The sequence below is a fragment of the Mugil cephalus genome, chromosome 2 (assembly GCF_022458985.1).
Source record: "Mugil cephalus isolate CIBA_MC_2020 chromosome 2, CIBA_Mcephalus_1.1, whole genome shotgun sequence".
Classification (NCBI taxonomy): Eukaryota; Metazoa; Chordata; class Actinopteri; order Mugiliformes; family Mugilidae; genus Mugil; species Mugil cephalus.
In genome coordinates, this window is record NC_061771.1 from 4,042,485 (window position 1) to 4,062,998 (window position 20,514).

At 39.7% G+C, this 20,514-nt stretch overlaps 2 protein-coding genes and 1 pseudogene across 4 annotated transcripts; 2 read left to right on the forward strand and 1 right to left on the reverse strand.

Moving 5' to 3' along the window:
• Positions 1–1,249: 1,249 nt before the first annotated feature.
• LOC125000997 (ecto-ADP-ribosyltransferase 4-like) lies at positions 1,250–15,010 on the reverse strand. Of its 3 annotated transcripts, XM_047576908.1 has the most exons (4): positions 14,867–15,010; positions 13,389–13,530; positions 13,028–13,195; positions 1,250–1,388 (listed from the first exon to the last, which is right to left on the reverse strand). In XM_047576908.1, exons 2-4 carry the CDS (start codon positions 13,521–13,523, stop codon positions 1,305–1,307), a joined length of 387 nt encoding a protein of 128 aa, XP_047432864.1. In that variant the 5' UTR covers positions 13,524–13,530; positions 14,867–15,010; the 3' UTR covers positions 1,250–1,304. The 3 variants fall into 3 exon arrangements, with proteins under 3 accessions (XP_047432864.1, XP_047432855.1, XP_047432846.1); XM_047576899.1 differs by lacking the exon at positions 1,250–1,388 and having other exon boundaries at positions 12,164–13,195; positions 13,452–13,530; positions 14,867–15,009; XM_047576890.1 differs by lacking the exon at positions 1,250–1,388 and having other exon boundaries at positions 12,164–13,195; positions 14,867–15,009.
• Positions 15,011–15,098: 88 nt separating this feature from the next.
• On the forward strand, positions 15,099–16,813 carry LOC125000633 (T-cell ecto-ADP-ribosyltransferase 1-like). Its single transcript, XM_047576226.1, has 4 exons — positions 15,099–15,117; positions 15,300–15,476; positions 15,640–15,748; positions 15,905–16,813. The coding sequence occupies exons 3-4, from the start codon at positions 15,641–15,643 to the stop codon at positions 16,778–16,780; spliced, it is 984 nt and encodes a 327-aa protein (XP_047432182.1). The 5' UTR covers positions 15,099–15,117; positions 15,300–15,476; position 15,640; the 3' UTR covers positions 16,781–16,813.
• A 162-nt stretch (positions 16,814–16,975) lies between these two features.
• Positions 16,976–19,305, forward strand: LOC125000640 (annotated as a pseudogene).
• Positions 19,306–20,514: the final 1,209 nt, after the last annotated feature.

Here is a 20,514-nt window from a genome sequence, read left to right on the forward strand (position 1 = left end):
ACAATTTACAACAGAAAGAAAAATGTAACGTCCCAGATTTTCAGTGTAATTCCCCTTCATCTCTTACTTCCAAAGAAGTGAAACCGTAACGCTGATCCAGAGTGTGATCAACTGGAAGCGTGCCCTCCAGTGGATGTAGTGTTAACTGCAGCTGTAGTGATAGTTGCAGCTGTCGTAGGTGGTATTTAGATTACCTTTCCCTTGGTGGATGGTGACACTTTCCATGTCAGCTCAATTGACGCCATTGGTGAGGTTGGCACTGAAGTCTCAGTGGAACACAGCGATGAAGAGGAGGAATAGTTAGGGTATATGCTGACTTCATGTTAGACTGGGTGACTGACATCGGTCACCTGGAGATACAGAAAAAGAAGAAAGGAAGGGCTGAGTTGAGCATGTGTGTTCAGTGAGAATAAAAAGGAATGGGTTATCCTACAAATTATTAAAAGGCAAAGAGCAGAAATAAAACCTGGCTTAGTCATTTAAGAGGCTCTTAGACACACTGTGACACACAAACTAAATGAAACCAAAATAACATGAACAAAGGCATGTGATTAGCATATGAAAAAAAAATGAACAAAATAATGATTTGATTTCAGTAGTTGTTGGAAGTATAGATTGTGTGCTGGATCAGATTGAACATTTATGTTGACTATGACTATTATATATACAGTACATCGATCAGTCACAACATTAAAACCATTGACAGGAGAAAGTCAAGTCAAGTCAACTTTATGGTCATTTTTGACATGTGCAACACAATACAGGATTGAAATGACCATTCTCAAAGGCCTACGATGCAGCAGCTAAACAAAAAAAGTAAACAAGAAATGTGCAAAAAATATATCCTGTGTATACAAAGTACACAAAAGAACATGAAACAGCACGTGACAACATACAATATACATAAAGTGACTGATGCTACCCTGAGTTGAATAGTGCAGAAAGTATGGGTAGAATGAATAACATAAATAACACTGACCATTGACTCTCCTGGATGGCAGTAGCCATCCCCAACAGGACCGCGTTCATCTTTTTCTCTCACCTTGGCAGCCACAACTGTGAAAATTTGTAAGATAATTGTAAATGTAAAAGTTGTTTAATCTGATAGGATGCCCCTACTTCAGTGTTGAAGCTTAAATGACACAGGTTTTGGTGAAGGATGGCTGAACTTACTGGAGCTCTGAGACATGCCTGGAGGGAGAAGAAATGTCACAAACAAATCTAAAGATTCAGAGGATGATGATGGCGTAAATAAAAGTTACCTGTGGAGCTAGTGAGATTGAAGGTGAGAGACAAGTCTCCCGTCATGCGCTGTATGTGGTTAGGTTTCTTAAGGTTCCATCAACATTCTCGGATGTAGGATTCTCCACTGCCTGGAAAGCTCTCATCTGAAAGAGGAACACAAACTTCACATTTATTCATACTGTAGAGCATGGTCTTCAGCTAGTAATGATACTCCTGTTTAATGTCCCACCAAGGCACTGCCACTTGTAGCCCAAAGATTTAGTGACCTGGATAATAAATAAATAGATAAATAAAATCACTTTTTTGTTTACTAGCAATAAAGCTAATCCCACTAATCTTATCATGCACATTGCACCTGAGTAGCTAGAACATGCAATATTTCTAATGTGCATGCTGCATAACTGAATGACAAGCAAAGTAGCTGAACAACGAATTAAAAAAAACTTGCAATCAGTGTATTAGAGGCAGACATGTGTTATAGTAATCAATTGTTGCACATAATTTTAATGATTTTGCCAAGAAATGTGATCACATTTAAAGAGGAAAGATGACGAAAAGTTTGATCTGCACAAACAGTGATTTTTCTTTCCATTCTCTAGTTAGAACTGAAGGGTTAGCGGTTCGATTCCTTGAGTGTGCTATATGCCGAAGTGTCCTTGAGCAAGACACTGAACCCCCAGTTGCTCCCCATAGATAGATAGATAGATAGATAGATAGATAGATAGATAGATAGATAGATAGATAGATATGCTACTGTTTTAGTTTACACTGGATAATTTTTTCACTGGAAACTAAATCTGCTGTCATGGTCTCATTAACCTGTCATGATCAGTCTTCATGACTTGCAGTTATCCACTCCTACCTGGATGAACAATTCTCCAACCTGCCCATGATTCCTGTTATACTCTCACACTGTCACATAAGATCAATCATCAGCTGTGTGTTGTATTGTTAGATTCTAGGTGTTTCCTTCAGCTTGATATATGTTTGTTTATCTTGTTTCTCCTGTTCTTCTTTTCTCTCTATCTTCTCTGTTTCTACATGGCTGGCCTTCAGCAGATGTGTCCCTCCATATGAGCTGGGTTCTGCTCAAGGTTTCTTCCTGTTAAAGGGAAGTTTTTCCTCTATACCGTCGCCCTCAGGTTTGCTCTTTCAGGTTGTTTTTTTGTAAAGCGTCCTGAGACAACTTGTATTGTTATTGACAAATAACAATAAAATTGAATTGAATTTAAAATAAAGTTAGAAAAAGCAAAGTGATCATTTGAATGAATTTCATTCTTTTTTTATTTTATTTTTTAAAAAAGGGTTGTTAATACAAGTGGTTGTAGTTTACTTCATAAACTAAAGGCCACATAGGCATTGTACATGTGTCTGTATCTGTGAAAAATGTTGCGGGTCTGGGTGTGTGCATTAAAAAGCCTTGCGTAGTAGGGGAAGATTTGTTGATAGATATGTGACAAGGTGACAGTGTTTTCTGCCATGGTCTTTAACTGAACCGTATACAGTCATCAAGCAGCAATTTCGTTGACAAGATATGCTCTCTGCAGACAGTAGGAGTATCCTACCTGACAGGTTTGAGACTCATCAGGTCTGCTCAGAGGACTGTATGGACAACATGCAGAATAATAAACACTCTTACAGGATCTTTGAATCACTTCATCATCGTTGGATCATCAGAAGAACTGGATATCACCTGTCATTCATCATAAACTAAATGTATGTGGACTTCACCTGCAGAGTGAGTGAGATTCGTCCTAGAATTCACCGCCCTGTGACAAAGTTCTCCCGCTTCACGCTGGCCTTCGTAGCAGACACACCTCAGTTTCAGAATGAAACACTGGGGTAGGTGGCAAGATGTAAAAATAGTACTCGTGATCTTAATCTGATTTACAACATGTAGTCGACATTCATTTAAGTATAGCGTCATGTCTGATTAAAATATCGGAAATTCTCAAAGACATAGATTCACTCTTGGGTTTATCAGTGCTCAAAAACACTTAAGAGCGAAGCTGTCCCCTTAAGACACAGCAAGGGACTGATCCATCCGTAGAATGCCTTCTGTGTGGCCTTGAGTACAGAAGTTATATGGCCACATTAACCTGCTGTAAGTACAATAGGGAATACTGCCAAGATATACAGAGGAAGCACTGATGACTAATGACAATCAAATGACTTGGGCCTAAAAATACCCCATTCTTTCAGCACTGTGACACCATAAGCCTTTACCACACGGAAAGACTGCATACTTAACTGACATCTATGGCTGTTTCAATTTCATGCAACAATGCACAAAAGTACGCGAACACTGATGTTTTTAGATGTTGTGGTAACACTTTCTATGAAGGTTGTATTAATAATGCCCTGTGAATGCACTCATAATGTTTTATAAGGTGTCTATAAAGCATTATAATGGTCATTATTACCATCTATACATATTCACAAGTCGTCATAACCAACTTCATGATGCATTATGACAACTGGTTATGAATGATTATAATTTTAATCTGAATAGTGCATTATAAATATGTCAATATCTGCCTATTCACTTGTTCATTTTATGATGCATCATAACTACTTTGCTTTGCTAAATGTGTATAGTGATGCATAATGAGTTTTGACTTTGCCTATAGTGCTTTATATCTGTAGCTATAAGTATATGTAATAAAGTTATAATAATGTATACATCTCCCTACAGCACACAGTTATAAACAGCTATGCAATATCATAAGTGCTATTTGTCAGCGCTAAGTAAAGTGACAAGAATATGACACTATTATTAACAGATATAAGTTACTATGAGTAATTAAAAGGTGCAATGAACTAAGTCCTGAGTCTGGCATCTTTACCCCATATGCACAATGTTAATATCATAGGTGTTATTTGTCAGCTTTAGGTAAATTAGTGCAAATGAGGTGTTGTGGATATAAGACTATTATAAACAAATATGAGGCACAATGAAATGAGAGCCTGGACAGTAAAGACAAAAGGAATGCATTTAGTTCACTAAACACACATAATCAGAATGATTATCAATGTTCTGAGCACATTACACAAACACATGAAACACGTGAAACAGGCCACAAAAGTGGCACGGCGTGGTCCTAGAGATGTGGCTCTTAAAAGTGCCTTTGGGTTGGTGAGGTGATTCAGGGTTAGAGGTCAGGAGATGGTATGACAGCAACTACAAGAAGAACAGAGGCAAATCTTTAGTGCTCTAGCTGGGTTTGTTTTTTATGCAGAAAGGTTTGATTGAAAACACATAAGCAGATCACGTTTTTCTTTGTTTAAAGCAGCCTAATGAGACATTGTGTTACCGCATATCGTGCAGGCAGCGCAGATTACCCGTAGGTGGCTTAAACTAGCTACACAAAAGTTACCAGACACGGCTAGTTTTACCTCACAAATTAGATCATTGTCATATTCTTGCGTTTAGTGATTGAAACCATTCAAAACCATTGCATTAATATATAAACAATGTGCTTCATGTAAGCAAAGTAAGACATTAGCTGACAAAACACTAGCAGGACAGAGAGACAACCTAGCTGTCCTGGAGAGGACTCAGCGGAGAAAGGGCAGAAAAGCCGCTTTACGACTAGTACATACAGTCAATGCTTTACGACAGTGGGAGGAGCTGGGGACGGAGATGGGTGGGGTCAGAGGTCAGGGGTCATGGACTAAAGACTGACATTTCTACAATAATAATAATATTAATAAAAACGATATCAAAATAATATCTGACGGCATTCAATAAATGCGGACATTTCTAGCGATCCTGTATAAAGAAGCGGTTAAATGCCAACCCGGTGTCACAGTGGATGTGAAACTGTCACGAAAATGAATCTATTGTTTGGTGCCTGCCGATTTTCCTCACATTTTCATGCCGCTCGAAACGAATTTCAAACTGATGCATTTCAATTGGAAGTTATTTCGTGCTATGAGGACGACTGTCAGTGGGACACTGCGCAATGAAGAGGTTTGATTTAATTTCATTTAGACTAGATTTGTAATGGTCTTATTTCGGTTTTTAATGTAACGTCAATGTTGCTGCAGGATTCGGCACTTTGAGATTCGAAAAAAATTAACGGTTATTTGTTATATCGGTCTCTTATACAGGATCGCTAGAAATGTCCGCATTTATTGAATGCCGTCAGATATTATTTTAATATCGTTTTTATTAATATTATTATTATTGTAGAAATGTCGTTCGTTAGTCCATGACCCCTGACCTCTGACCCCACCCACCTCCGTCCACAGCTCCTCCTACTGTCGTAAAGCATTGACTGTGTGTACTAGTCGTAAAGCGGCTTTTCTGCCCTTTCTCCGCTGAGTCCTCTCCAGGACAGGTAGGTTGTCTCACTGTCCTGCTAGTGTTTTATGAGCTAATGTCTTACTTTGCTTACATGAAGCACATCGTTTACATATTAAAGCAATAATTTCGAATGGTTTCAATCATTAAACGCAAGAATATGAAAATGATCTAATTTGTGAGGTAAAACTAGCCGTGTCTGGTAACTTTCGTGTAGCTAGCTTAAGCCACCTACGGGTAATCTGCGGTGTCTGCATGATATGCGGTAACATAATGTCTCATTAGGCTGCTTTAAACAAAAAAACGTGATCTGCTTATGTGTTTTCAATCAAACCTTTCTGCATAAAAAACAAACCCAGCTAGAGCACTAAAGATTTGCCTCTGTTCTTCTTGTAGTTGCTGTCATACCATCTCCTGACCTCTAACCCTGAATCACCTCACCAACCCAAAGGCACTTTTAAGAGCCACATCTCTAGGACCACGCCGTGCCACTTTTGTGGCCTGTTTCACGTGTTTCATGTGTTTGTGTAATGTGCTCAGAACATTGATAATCATTCTGATTATGTGTGTTTAGTGAACTAAATGCATTCCTTTTGTCTTTACTGTCCAGGCTCTCATTTCATTGTGCCTCATATTTGTTTATAATAGTCTTATATCCACAACACCTCATTTGCACTAATTTACCTAAAGCTGACAAATAACACCTATGATATTAACATTGTGCATATGGGGTTAAGATGCCAGAGTCAGGACTTAGTTCATTGCACCTTTTAATTACTCATAGTAACTTATATCTGTTAATAATAGTGTCATATTCTCGTCACTTTACTTAGCGCTGACAAATAGCACTTATGATATTGCATAGTTGTTTATAACTGTGTGCTGTAGGGAGATGTATACATTATTATAACTTTATTACATATACTTATAACTACAGATATAAAGCACTATAGTAGAAGTCAAAACTCATTATGCATCACTATGCACATTTAGCAAAGCAAAGTAGTTATGATGCATCATAAAATGAACAAGTGAATAGGCAGATATTGACATATTTATAATGCACTATTCAGATTAAAATTATAATCATTCATAACCAGTTGTCATAATGCATCATGAAGTTGGTTATGACGACTTGTGAATATGTATACATGGTAATAATGACCATTATAATGCTTTATAGACACCTTATAAAACATTATGAGTGCATTCATAGGGCATTATAAATACAACCTTCATAGAAAGTGTTACCGATGTTGTAGTAACAGTATTTTTCATTGACATTAAGTGAAACCTACTGGCTCAAGACATGAATGTCGTTTTTTCAGTACTGTCATTGCACAATCACAGTTATTTTAAGGACAAACATTCTGGATAGAAATAAACACGGTGCAGACCATTTTATTGACCTTTTCAAGGGAAGTTAGCCACACCCTGCACTTCTTGTTTTATCTTAATATCCAATTTGCAATTTGTATTTACTAGGTCTGCAAAAGGGGGTCCACAACCCCTAGGCAGTCCACGGACGTACTGCAGGGGGGTTTTTAATTTCCCCAATCAGCCCCAGTCCTACACAAACAGGTGAACAGGTGTATCCAAACCAAAACTGTACAATAGTTTCTCAAAAACAGAACAATGAGGTCAAACACAAAGAGGTTCCTTGTACTCAACAACCGGTAAATGAAAACACTGTGGGTCATTCAGTCATTGATGAGGCACCATTGTGTGGCAAAGAGATCGTCCTTTAATTAATTCAATACTCAAGAAAAAATCATGAAAACATTTTAGCTGATAGTTCTCCTGTCTGTTATTTGTTGCTGCTATTGGCTGCTGTACTTGTCTTCTGAAAACAGACTAGAGAAAAAAAACAAACAAAAGACGTTCCCGTTGAAAACTCTAGCAGCCTAAAACAAAAGAGTCAGAAGAACACTTGTGTAGTGTAATTTTAAAGCCTGTAATGTGCTAAGAAGAAGATAAATGAAAAACGTAAGCAGATGACAATGAGGTCATGTTTGATTATAATGTTATATTGATTACAATGATATCTCTGATTATAATGTCATGATATGATGGGCCTTCACCAGGCATATGCTACTAGAACACAAAGGGAGAGCACAGAAATCAAAAGTATATCTACTGTATTCCTCCCAAGAGCATGTGTGTATGTAGAAGATAGTTGCACTTATTACACTTGCTAAAATTCACAGTTTCTTTGCAATAAAAAAAAACAAAAAGCTTACAAGTGGATTAGAAAATAAGGGTAAAATAGGCAGGAGTGACTGTATAAAACTGGGAGACTAGGGGAATTCTGAAGCTACTGGTGTAATACAAGTGGATGAACCTAGAAAAAATAAAAAGGTAGTTGGAATAAACCAAGATGCTCCATAAGAGTGAAACACTAGGCTCTCACTGCCACAATGCTGTGATTGGCTAAAATGAGGGGCTGGAATGTAGGGAACGGACAGAAGGTGTGACCTGTGAGACCCCAAAAGTATAAAAGATGAGAACAAAGGCATTCCCACTTCAGAGTAGGATGGTGTACTTTGTGTGGAATGTAATTGTGCTCTCCTTTGTTGCTGGCAATAAAGATCACTCTGATGCTCTGAATGTGGACTCCTGACGATTTCTTCAAGACTCCAAAGAGAAGACTCCAGCAGGCTGAACTGGACAACTGCCAAGGGCTTTTTTTGACAAAGGTCTCCTAATTGATACAATTTGATACAACATTTATTGGCGAGCCAAGCCAGGAGGGCAAAGATCAGATGGAGAGAGAATCATCACCGGGAGGACCTCAGACTCAACCGCGACACCATTGGTGCCAAAAAGAGAAGCAGAGCCTTTTTTAAAATCTGCAAATTTGTACAAGTGGTGTTTGTGGGGAGAATGTGGTCTGCCCAGGTGAGATCAAAATCTCGTCGAAAAATGATCTGCTCTGAACCTAACCTTTTCAAAAATCACTAAAATCATGGGGGGCATTCAGAGCAGCAGAGTGTAAACCTGCATTATATGTATGTCTGTCTTACTGTCTGTGTGTGTTACAGATGCCTCAGCCAGATCATGGTGTGGAAAGAGTGAATGAGTGATGACTTATTCAGACTAGCAATAAATCAGGAATAGCTGACAAGAACAGAGCATATCCTGATAACCTCTTGATGTGGGGAAAGTGAATTCAGAAGACCACACTGGTATTTGCTGAGGGATTTGTTAAGTTGGTAATAATCAGAAAAAGATAAAAACAACTGGGCAATAGGTTTCGGACAGTCTCTTGATGTTGAGGAAGTGAATTTGGGAGGTTGACATAACCAGTTCGGATAGTCTCTTGATGTTGAGGAAGTGAACTTGAGAGATTACTGTAAGAAATTCCTGATAGCCTATTGATGTTAGGGAAGTGAATTCAGAAGGCCATGTAGGGGTTGTTGTGTAATAATCCAGTACCAGCTTAAAACAGGCACAGTTGTATGTCTTGTCTCAGAGAGGAGGGTGTCTGTAGCCACCGCCCCAGGGGGGGAGTTATAAAGCCCACCCTGTCCAGTTTGAGGCCAGGTTCCTGTCCAGGGTGAGGCAGGATAGTATCACCAGTGGTGATACTACACACACACACAAATGTCTAAGACAGGAGGAGGAGTGAGAAAAGAACAGAGTCTGTAAAGCATTAAATACATAGATATATTTACTTATATGTTTTATATATTTACTTATATATATATTAACTTAAGATATATATTATTTATAATAATCATAAAAAGGTGAAATAAGACAGAGAATGAAGGAAGTGACAGTGAGGGCAAAGTATTAACCACTGATCATTTTGAACGAGAAGGAGATTGTGAGACGAAAGGCATCGGGACACAATTTTAGCTGGAACGGACAAATAGAGATTGGCATAGAGCATTAGCAGACTGAACAAGAGATTAACCAAAAACTGTGGCATATCACAAAGATTGGAAACTTAACTCAGACTAAAGAGGAGTTTCCAGCACTACCGTGGGAGGTTGTAATCCAGCATAGTAGCACTGCCTCTGCAACCCTATCTGGGGATTCCTGAGAACCTAACCATAACTGGGAGACAAAGGGGGGCAGTAAATCCATGGTTGCAAATACAGATGGTTCCCAAAAAAGTGGAATGGGAAACTGGCAAATTTGGGTACCTTACTAAAATTCCAGCTGACGACGGAAGCGAGGACTTGAAGTACAACCCTACTGGGACACCTAGGCTTAAACAGGCCACCACCGTACATAAAATAATAGTACTAATAATAACAGAAGAGGGACAGCCAGAAATTAGGAGGCAAGAGGAAAGTGTTAAACAGGGAGTTATGGGGGCTGGAGTGGTAAAAGGGGAGGGACTGATGATCCCAGCGGAATTAGTGATAAGAAAGCATCCAGGTCACGATAAGCAGATTACACAATGCATGAACAAATGGCACAAGAGAACATCAGGTGTTCTGCGGTGGCCTGAGAAGGGGACTTTTAACACAGCATGCTGCAAGGAAATTGAATCAAGTATAAAATACTACAAATGAAAAGATTTAACAGACAGTAGAGAAGGGAAGCGAGCCAGGGAGTGAGAAGTGCTCAGATGGTTCAGGGAGGCTGCAAGACAATATGTGTTGGATGCCTGCCCTAGGAGGAGGAGACAAAGGAGGAGCCGAACAACAGACCACGCCCACTGCACCAACAGTGATGAGCAGACCCCCTCCTTACTCGTGTGGAGCCAGCACAAATGAAGCAGTGGCCCCTGATGGGAACTGAGTCAACTACAGACAGAGAACTGACAGAAAAGTCTACAAAAAACTGGCATGTGCACGTGAATCAGCCTCAGCCAGTCAGAGGTCAGCCCTATAGAGGGCAGCCAGGACAAAGAGGACGCTACTGTCGCCACGGAAGAGGAAGATGTTTCAATCGACAGATGCGGAGGCATGCACAATCCCATGCCCAACTGAACACAGAACAAGATGGAGTAGTGGTGTGTTGGGGATGTGACCAGAAAGGCCATCGTCATGTTAATTGTCCCATTAATCTGTGGGTGGGGCCAGCAAGGGAGTGCCAATAGGGGTATCTAGAAAAGCCAGAGGGGTGAGACATGTCACCGGTCATTTCGACACAACCACAGAAGGAACCCACTGTTGCTGTTACAATACCGAATCAAGAATATGCTTTTATGGTGGACACAGGGGCTTATCCTCTCAGGTCAGTCCATCAAAACTGTAGGCTTCTCTGGGACAACCCAGGTAATTCCTGTAACATGACCGGTGCGCATGAAAATATCAGGAAAAATAATAACAGCACCACTATTACATTAAGAAAGCACCAATCAACTTATTGAGACGAGACATCCTGTGCCCACTAAAAGCGACAATCATCTGCACACACAAAGCCCTTACACTGGACCTCATAAGGGAGCATGCTATGGGCATGATGACAGTGAAGCCATTTATTGATAAACAACTGTGTTTTCTATTTTTAAACCATAATGACAAAAAACATCTAAATGACCCTGATCAAAAGTTTGCATACCGCAGTTCTTAATACCGTGTACGGCCCCCTCTAACATAAATGACAGCTTCAAGTCTTTTGTGGTAGTTGTGGGTGAGGCTCTTTATTTTCTCAGATGGCAAAGTTGCCCATTCTTCTTGGCAAAAAGCCGGGAGTTCCTGTAAATTCCTAGGCTGTCTTGCATGAACTGCGCGCTTGAGATCTCCCCAGAGTGGCTGAGTGATATTGAGGTCAGGAGACTGAGATGGCCACTCCAGAACCTTCACTTTGTTCTGCTGTAGCCAATGACAGGTCGACTTGGCCTTCTGTTTTGGATCGTTGTCATGTTGGAACGTCTAAGTACGTCCCATGTGCAGCTTCCAGGCTGATGAGTGCAAATTTGCCTCCAGTATTTGCTGAGAACGTGCTGCATTCATCTTTCCTTCAACTTTGACCAAGTTTCCTGTGAAGAAAACTCACTGAAACTCACACAGCTTTTATGCACACACACTGATTACAAGCACAGATCACAGGTGAGGATGTTACCTTTAGTAGCCATTCAAACCCATTTGTGTCAACTTCTGTGCATGTGATCAGGCCAAAATCACCAGGGTATGTGAACTTTTGATCAGGGGGTTTGGGTAGTTTCTGTTGTCATTATGATTTGAAAAAAAAAAAAAAAAACACAGTCGTTTGACAATAAATGGTTTCACCCTACCACTAAGCATGAGTGGAAAAAATGTTTTTGTGTTATCATTCATATTCTCTGGAAAATGATCAAAGGACTTTGTGGCAGGGTACTGTATTACGTCAGTACAAAAGCACACGAATAAACCTCAAAACTCCACTCGTCAGGACCTAGTATGGGACTGAATCCATTTCTTAGAGATGTTCAGGTGTAAAACTGTCTCTGTAGTCGACTGTGTTTCATAATCAGACTTTAGAGCTGAGTGGTACAAAATTTTCACCTCTTGTTCGATACTTATTTCTGCAAACTTGGCTGATTCATAGATTTACACCATAATATTTGTGGACACTTATAAAGGAAATTAATGATGTGTGTCTGTGTGCTTGTGTGTTGGCTCTCACATTTTGTCGGTACCATAGGTATTATGGGCTGGAGACTTTCAATAAATATTAGTTTAGATTGGATTTATTATTAGTTTAGAGAAATTATACAAGCGTTTACAAAATGACAACATAATTATGGATAATATATGTTAATGTATTTCAGGTATGCAGATGTTAACCTTATTGTCCTGTTTTCCCACGTATGAAGTTTTACAACGAGGAAATATCAGCCTAATAGGCGCCCCAATGTGGGTTAGTGCTAGTGCTGCTTTGCAAATACGACGGTCTGTAAACAGTGGTCTTCTTATAGAACACCTTCCTAATAACAAAAGGTATCACAATAAATATGATTACAATACAAATAATGGTAAATATGAGCCAAAATCTCTCCACTGGTAATGGTGATATTGGATGCAACATATTGCTGTCTCTGTCATAAACGCAGTTCAGGTTGCTCTCCAGTCTGTAGATCACTTCACAACTCTTTGTTCCTGTTTGGGTGTGGGTGACTTTAAAAACCTCGTAGGGGGGAATCAGCACCTGATTCTTCTGTTTCAGGGCAGAGTAATGTGTTATGTCAGCACCAAAACATGAGTGTAGCTCAAAACATGAAGCGTTCCCAGTAAAGTTCCGCTCATCAGAACCTAATATGAATGTGTTGAACCGAACCTGCTTGTTAGAGGTGTTCAGATGTAAAACTGTCTCTGTTCTGTAACTTGTACTAAGGCACATCACCTGACTGTGTTTCAGTATCTGGATTGCTTCACTGAGGGATGAATATAGGGAGTGTGGCTCAAAAGTTGCCTTTTGTTTCACATTTCTTTCTGCAGATGCAGACATCTGTTTAACAGATTGCAGCATAATATTTGTGTACATGTATAAAGCAAATGAATGACGTTTCTCCATGTACTCGTGCATTGGCTCACTAACATTTTGCTTTGCATTGCTCCAGGCCTGAGTGAAGGTTCTACTGCAGGTGTCCCATCTCTGCATTATGTCTTCATCAGTTACAACTGTAGCTCTAGATTTGCAGCCCTCAAACGTGTCGTCACCGAGGCTGTTGTCGGTGGGGTCGTAGGTCACATCCTGAGTGGAACTCTGAAATGAGGAGAAACATGTCCTTAATAACATGTCCACTAGATGGCGACAAACACAAAATAAACTGCAGGAAGCCAGGACCTCTGCGCAGCCATCAGAGATGACAGAGATCCAACAACATACAGGAATTTTGAGCTTCAGCATCAACTTTATGTCAAATCTATAAATTGTAATTATTTTAAGTGTTACGAACCTCCCCAATCACACCCTGCCAGCTGACTGACAGATATACGACAACCAAAATCAGCAATCCCACCAAAAGAACAATAAAAATGATGGCACGAGATATGGCTATCTTCTGGCAGGCTTGCTTCTCCCAGGAAGGCATGATGCATCTGGAAAAGAGAACATCTGTCAGATCAGAGTCATTTGGTTTGATGTGAGGTGATAGCTCTGACAGTGACAGTCTGTATCGTACTGTGTGTTATCTGCTCAGTGAATACACACTGTGGGATAATTCAAAGATACCACGTCACAGCCTGTGACAACACAAGCATCTGTGCAGCTACACAGTCCACATGTACTGAGGTATCATCCACACTGTCCACATGCAAATGCAAAAGCACAAGGGAGGCATTGTCAAGAGCATGCCAAACCAACAGGCATCAGTATTACCCTGACCCCATTTTGGCCTGTCAAAAGGCTGACAAACATATCCTGCTGTCTCAGTTTTGTGGGTCTGCATCATTTATGGGTGTGGTCTATGTAGCAGGGAACTCTATAGCACATTCTGAAGCCTCTGTTCCTCATGTTGAAGGGTAATGGGGCATTTATGTGTAAACATTTCAAAGATCATGTTAGAACCAGGGCTATTTCAGCCACATCTACCAGTGAACAAAATCACCTCATGTAAATAGAAGAGATAATGGCACGCATTCTGTCTCACAAGCCACAAGATTAGTTTTCCCTGTCCATGACAGTCTTCACCCTAGTTTTTAAGATGACACGTTTTCAGAGACCTAACAAACCTGGACAAATGGCTTTAGCATATAGAAAAGGCTACATTTAAAAAATACCTCTGCACAAAGAAAACAGGGTTTTCTTCTTAGCCAGTGGGAGTGTGAGAGAGAACCGAATACTAAATGCCAGAGTTGTATAACAATAACCGATTCATGTCCGCAAACGACCACTTAAGGCTGGCTTCAAGTGTGAATCCAACCTTGTAAATGTCCATCTTCAAATGAGCTGACTTTTAAAAAAAAAAAAAAAAAATACATTTACCAGTGATAATGCCTTACTGTAATCTGACTACTTTTTGTCACTAACAAGTAATCTAACGTGTTACTATTTCCAAACCAGTAAATCAGATCGTCAAATCATCAAAAATCACATTAAAAGAATTTATCCAAGTTACTGTGCGTTACATGCATCTCGTGGAGTGACAACACGTATGCCACAAGTCACATTTGCAGCATGAGGACAGCTCACGTGTAATACCACGCAGGACACAAACCTAAACAACAATGGCAGGAGGAGTGGAGTAGTGGTTCTCCCCTTCCCCCCACTCAAATAAAAAATCTGAGCTCTACATTAAACATATTCATGAAATTAGTTATTGCTACTCTTCCCTTCAATCAGTAATCAGTGACACTGGAGCTAACAATGTCTCTGTGTGTGAAAACACATTACATTCTGAAAACTAATGAGCAGATATAATGCTTTCTAACTTACCACATCGTAAGCAGCACTGTGGTGAAGAGTGGCCTGTGTATTAGAAACAACGAGCTGTCACTATCAGACCTTCTGTTAGAGAAAAAATGTGTCTCCTGTTTCATACAGCTTGCTTCCTGTGTTTTCCAACTATGTGACTTACCTTTGTTTGTCTTTGCCTGACCTCGTGACTAAACCGGATTTGCAAGTACTACCACATGTAAACCTCCCCGAGCGATGCAAAGATATGACAGAGCCAGTATGAAGCAAAGGTTTGTTTACCCTCATTTAATGGATACACACAGCGAACTGAGAGAACAATTGGTAGAAAAAAATAATATTAAGTTAAAATAATAAAAGTAAAGCTTTAGGTGCTGCTTTTTCAGCTCTTCAGCAAACACAAAAAAGAACATAAGTGTGCGTGTGTGTGCACATGTCTGTGTGTGTCATGCAGTTGTACCTGTTGATCCAGTGAGGTGGAGCTTCCTGACGGAAACACAGTTCTGCAACAGCGCTTTTAACACTGCTGAAACTTTGTTTATGGCGCTATTAAACACCCTCGGAAGGACAAAGGTGGGCCAAAACAATCAGGCATCACCATTTCCTGGAGTTGCTGGAGAGCGTCAGTAAGGTAGGTCAAAGAGGGAAGAAAGAATACCGTATTTCCACCGTTTTTACCGTTTGTTACATAACAACCGCCGAGCTGAGGCATCGCCATACACTCTGAATGTGCATGAAAACAAAATAATAAGTCTTTGGTACATCCGTGATACTTGGTATCTTTTTCACTCAAGTATGAAGTCTGAGAAACTGAGAAACTGGGCCATGCTGTGCGTCCTGCTGGTGGTGGCGGTCCTTTCATATGCTGACCCATTTCAGATACTGAAGCGGCCTAAGAGTGAGGTGGGATCATAGTCCTTTTTAAATATGTTCCAGTCACACAGACATGAAACTCGTATTATCAGTCATAATAATGTTTGGGACAATATGCACAGCATCTTTCTGCATTTCTTCTATTGTTGATTTTTGCTCATTGCAGCTGTCTCTTATCTGTCACAGTTTGGCGGTTTACCTCTGGACATGGCTCCATATTCCATTGATGACATGTTTGATGGTTGCAGGTCTGCAGCAGCCTCTATGATTGACATGTTTGGTGTGTTTGAGTGGCACTACAATAGAAAATTCAGTTTTGCCTGGGCTTTATCTGAAAGAGAAGCAAAGAAACCTTTGAACATGCACCTGACAGAAGACCATGCCATAGTTTTACACATGTTCTCAAAAGCAAATCGCATCCGACAAGACTTCAACCAAGCAGTGAAAAGGGGAAAACACAAATACAGCACAGGTGGATTTAAGTTCCACTACTTCTACTACTACTTGACTGATGCCATTCAAATCCTGCGTCACAATGAGACGTCGTGCAGAACCACCTATCACAGGACATGGAAGCACTTTAAGCGAGATGTCATCAACACAAACATGCGTTTTGGTGCTTTCACCTGGGCAGCGTCAAACAAGCACTCATTGGTGTTCAACGGCAATGTTTCCTGTTTTGAGATCTACACCTGCTTTGGTGCTGATATAACATACTACTCCTACATAAAACAAAAGGAACAGGTGCTCATTCCTCCCTATGAGGTTTTCAAAGTCACAGACGTTGTGACCAGCGAGCCATGGTGCAGTGTGGTCTACAAGCTACAGAGTACCAAAACACCAAAGGGGGATGTCAACTGTCGACTGAACCAAAGACTGATGGCGGCATATTTTGGAATTGGTTCAACACAGTGGCAATACAGTGTTGGGCTGATGTCAGCATGCGGGACACTGTTGATAATAAGTTCTTTAGTCCTGATAAAACGCAAGCAGAAGTGTTTTGTGGCTGTGGTGCTGGCACCTCTGCTGGTGCTGGCAGTCACTGCAGTAATGTTGACTTGATCAGCAAATAAAAGAGACCTGATGATGTGACAACGGGACGACTGATCTTGTGAGTTGATCCACTGAAAGACTTTGTACATGTTTTGTAAGTAATAACAAATTCAAAAGCAGTTTGCTCTGCAAAATAAATTCAGACTAATTCACAATTTTGATTTTGTTGATTAATGTGATCAAAATAAGGTAATTCTTAAATGATGGTCAATCATTCAAATTGGTCAAAATGAGGTCATTCTCATCTCTGTACAGACATTAAGTCTATATCTGCAATTGTATTTATATTTTCTTTTTCTGTGCTGTCCTGAATCTAAAGCACCATATGATGTTTTCCAGGCACTTGGTTTATGTAGTGGTACATTTACAGAGATTCACTAACTGTTGTTTCAAATATTTTTTATTATTTTCAAAAAAACAAAAACAAACAAAACAAAACAACAACAACAACAACAACAACAACAACAAAAACATGGGTCCAATACTAATTGAGTAATTAAATGCAGTTTTAGAGTATTTGTAATGTAGGAACAACTGGACAGCTGCATGCAGTTCGTTCCAATCAAAAAAGTGGTGTTCAATGAAGTCCCGCCCCTGATTGGAAGAAGCTGCAGCTGGCTAAAGACACGCAGGAGCTCCCATCTGAACAAGTCACTAAAGGTGATATGATGTGAGGACTGAACTGTGGTATGTAAACGAAAGTCTTAATTTCCTCCGGGGTTTGATCAGATTCCAGATGAACTTAGATTAAAATGTGAAAATGCTTTAGTCCAGTTGACTGAATAGTTGCAAAGGTGATTTACCAGTTTGCCGTTTTATCACTAAATCCGACCTATCACGTTACATTGTTGATCTTTATATGTTAAATATTCAGTAACACTGAAAGTCAACAAAGAGATGTGATTTACACTGACAATCACAGAACTGTGTTTTATGTCCAGGATTAAAGATGGTGATGGCAGTTTGGGCCACAGTGCTTATGGCATATGGAGCTTCTATAGGAATTGCAAAGGTAGTGGGAGCTGGGTGGTGGCTTATATCAAGTGTATCAGTATACAGCTATTTGTTTGTCTTTATCACTGAATGTTTTTTTTTCTGTTTTTGTTCTTGTATCTACTGTTTTTGCAGAACGTGGCAAAACCTGGCTCAAATATTCAAGTCCCACTGGATATGGCTCCAAACTCTGTAGATGACATGTACATGTGTTGTAGAGAGAAGATGGAGAACAGAGTGAAGAATGAGTACTTGATGAATGAGAAAAACAAAGACAAAAATTTCACACTGGCCTGGAGTGACGCAGAGAAATACTACAACAAAAGATTTAGGCATAGAAAGGGAAGAAAACCTTCTAGCGCTCTGGGGAAGAAACAGATCATGGCTATCTATGTTTATACACTTGACAAACCAAATATCTATCTTGATTTCAATAACGCAGTTTGAACCCAGAGGCTCGACTACAAGACCACATTCAGATATCATTCACTGCACTTTTTTCTCACGGACGCCCTTCAAACTCTCAACTCTCGCAGACCTAAAGGTGAGGGATGTCTCACTGGATACCGCAGAGTCAACAGCTACTTCAGCCAAAATGTTCGCAACAAGGAGATTCGTTTTGGCTCCTTCACCTCCAGCTCGTTGGGTCAGTACCCTAGTGTTGACAGATTTGGAGATAAAACGTGCTTTGAGATAATGACATGCTACGGAGCAGACATCTCGTTGTACTCTAAGCTCGGGGAGTCAGAGAGAGAAGCTTTGATTCCTCCTTATGAGGTCTTTAAAGTCACAAAGATAGAGAGAAGGTCTGAGCAGAGTCTTCCATGCGAGGTGGTCTATAAACTAAAAAGCACAGGCAGAAATCTTTCTAATATCAATTGTGCTCTTTTCTGAAATGAGCAGTCTGACACATTGAACATATATATTATAATTAAACATGCAGAACAATATGCAGTCTAGTGATATTTTGAAATTCAATTATGTTATTTATACCAAATTTTCTACATTTCTCCAGGTGTTGGTTTTCTTATTGCAGCTATCTCTTATCTGAAGAGCATGGCATAGTTTTTAACAAATCAGTGAAAAGACGAAGGGGGAAGACAAAACCACAGCACAGATGGATTTACACTCCACTATTTCTACTGCCACTTGACTGATGCCATTTGAATCCTGCATCACAATTGTACATCGTGCAGAACCACCTATCACAGGACATGGAAACATTTTCAGCAAGATGTCATCAACACAAACAAATGTTTTGGTGCTTTCCCCTGGGCAGTGTGTTTAGTCCTGATAAATGAAGTAGACATGTTTTGTAACTGCTGCACTGGGACCTCTGCTGGTACTTATGGTCACTGCATTAATGTTGACTGGGAGCACGTTCAGTCCTTTCATTTCAACATCTCATTTCGAACATTTCATACAGAATGAGAAGGTCTTAGAAGAAAACATAACATGTGCCAAGACCCTTTCATTTCAAAGTAAAAGATAAAAGTTAATTTTAACCCCGCAAGAAATTATAAATAAAATCATAAAAAGTTGTCTAATTGTTTCTGATTTGCAGAGTGCACAGGGTATCAAAAGATTACACTTATTATCCTTTATATAACATGCAAACATTGATGTTTTCTACAGCAAAGTCTCCCCAGAGTTTTGGAGTGGCCTATGAGACAGAAGTATAATACAACATCCTGGTATCACTCAGTGTAGTTTTTGTCTCACTGGCTTCTGAAGAACATATTTCCATCAACTGTTTGCGCAGGAAATCACACTTTTTTCTTCTTGTTTTTTTTTTTTTTTTTTTTTTTTTTACATTACTGACGCATATATTATCTGAAAATACGGTGTCATTTTACATTTCTAGTTGTGGTCATGTTTGAGTGTGTTTTTTGTCTCCTGACTCGGATACACTCTCACTTAGTCTGCAACTGTGACTTCCCTTTGTGATGACAAGCGCTTTCTGTAAATGTTGTAAATGTGTGCTCAACCTTCTCAGTCACAGAATATTAACATTATAACAGAATACAACAAGCTTTAAGTTAATAGTTGAAGTTAATGGTTAAAATGTGAGATAAAATAGTTCTGAGAGGGGTTTTAAAAGAGGATGCTACCAAGTTCTCCACTGTCCACCACAGTGAAATGATACACATTTTATTTTGTTTAATTACTTGAAACCAGTGACAGAAGATGTATACAGAATGTGCAAAACTAATAATTATGACTAATTAAAATCACTCAAGTAGAGTAAGTGGCAGTAGAAGATGAGATAAGATTTCTTGCTTGAAAGACCCCACTTTAACAAATGAGCATAAGCATCAGCAGCAAATATAATATTTCTCAGTGTGTTTACATGCAGAGCTTAATCGTGCTATGCTCTAAATTCGACTTTCTGACTACAGTCCTTGTCCCAGCTTACATACAGCACAAGAAAATCAAATAACTGATGATAACATGTCCTCCTCCTCCACACTAGGTGGCGATATGTGTCTTTTCAGTAGGTTAATACCACGTTAATACGCCTGACCTATTGCATGATATAATAAACACGAGTTGTTCTTGCGGCAGACCGGCATTTCAATCAACAAATGTAATAATGTAATGTAATAATAGTACATTTTTTAATCTCGTACGTAATGCGCAACTTCTGGTGCAGATAAGATGCACGCTATCCCTCAGATGGTTCTTTTACCGGGTCTGTTTACCTTCTTCTTCTGTGACCGGCTTTCTTGGATGTTTTTGTTCCGGGGTCA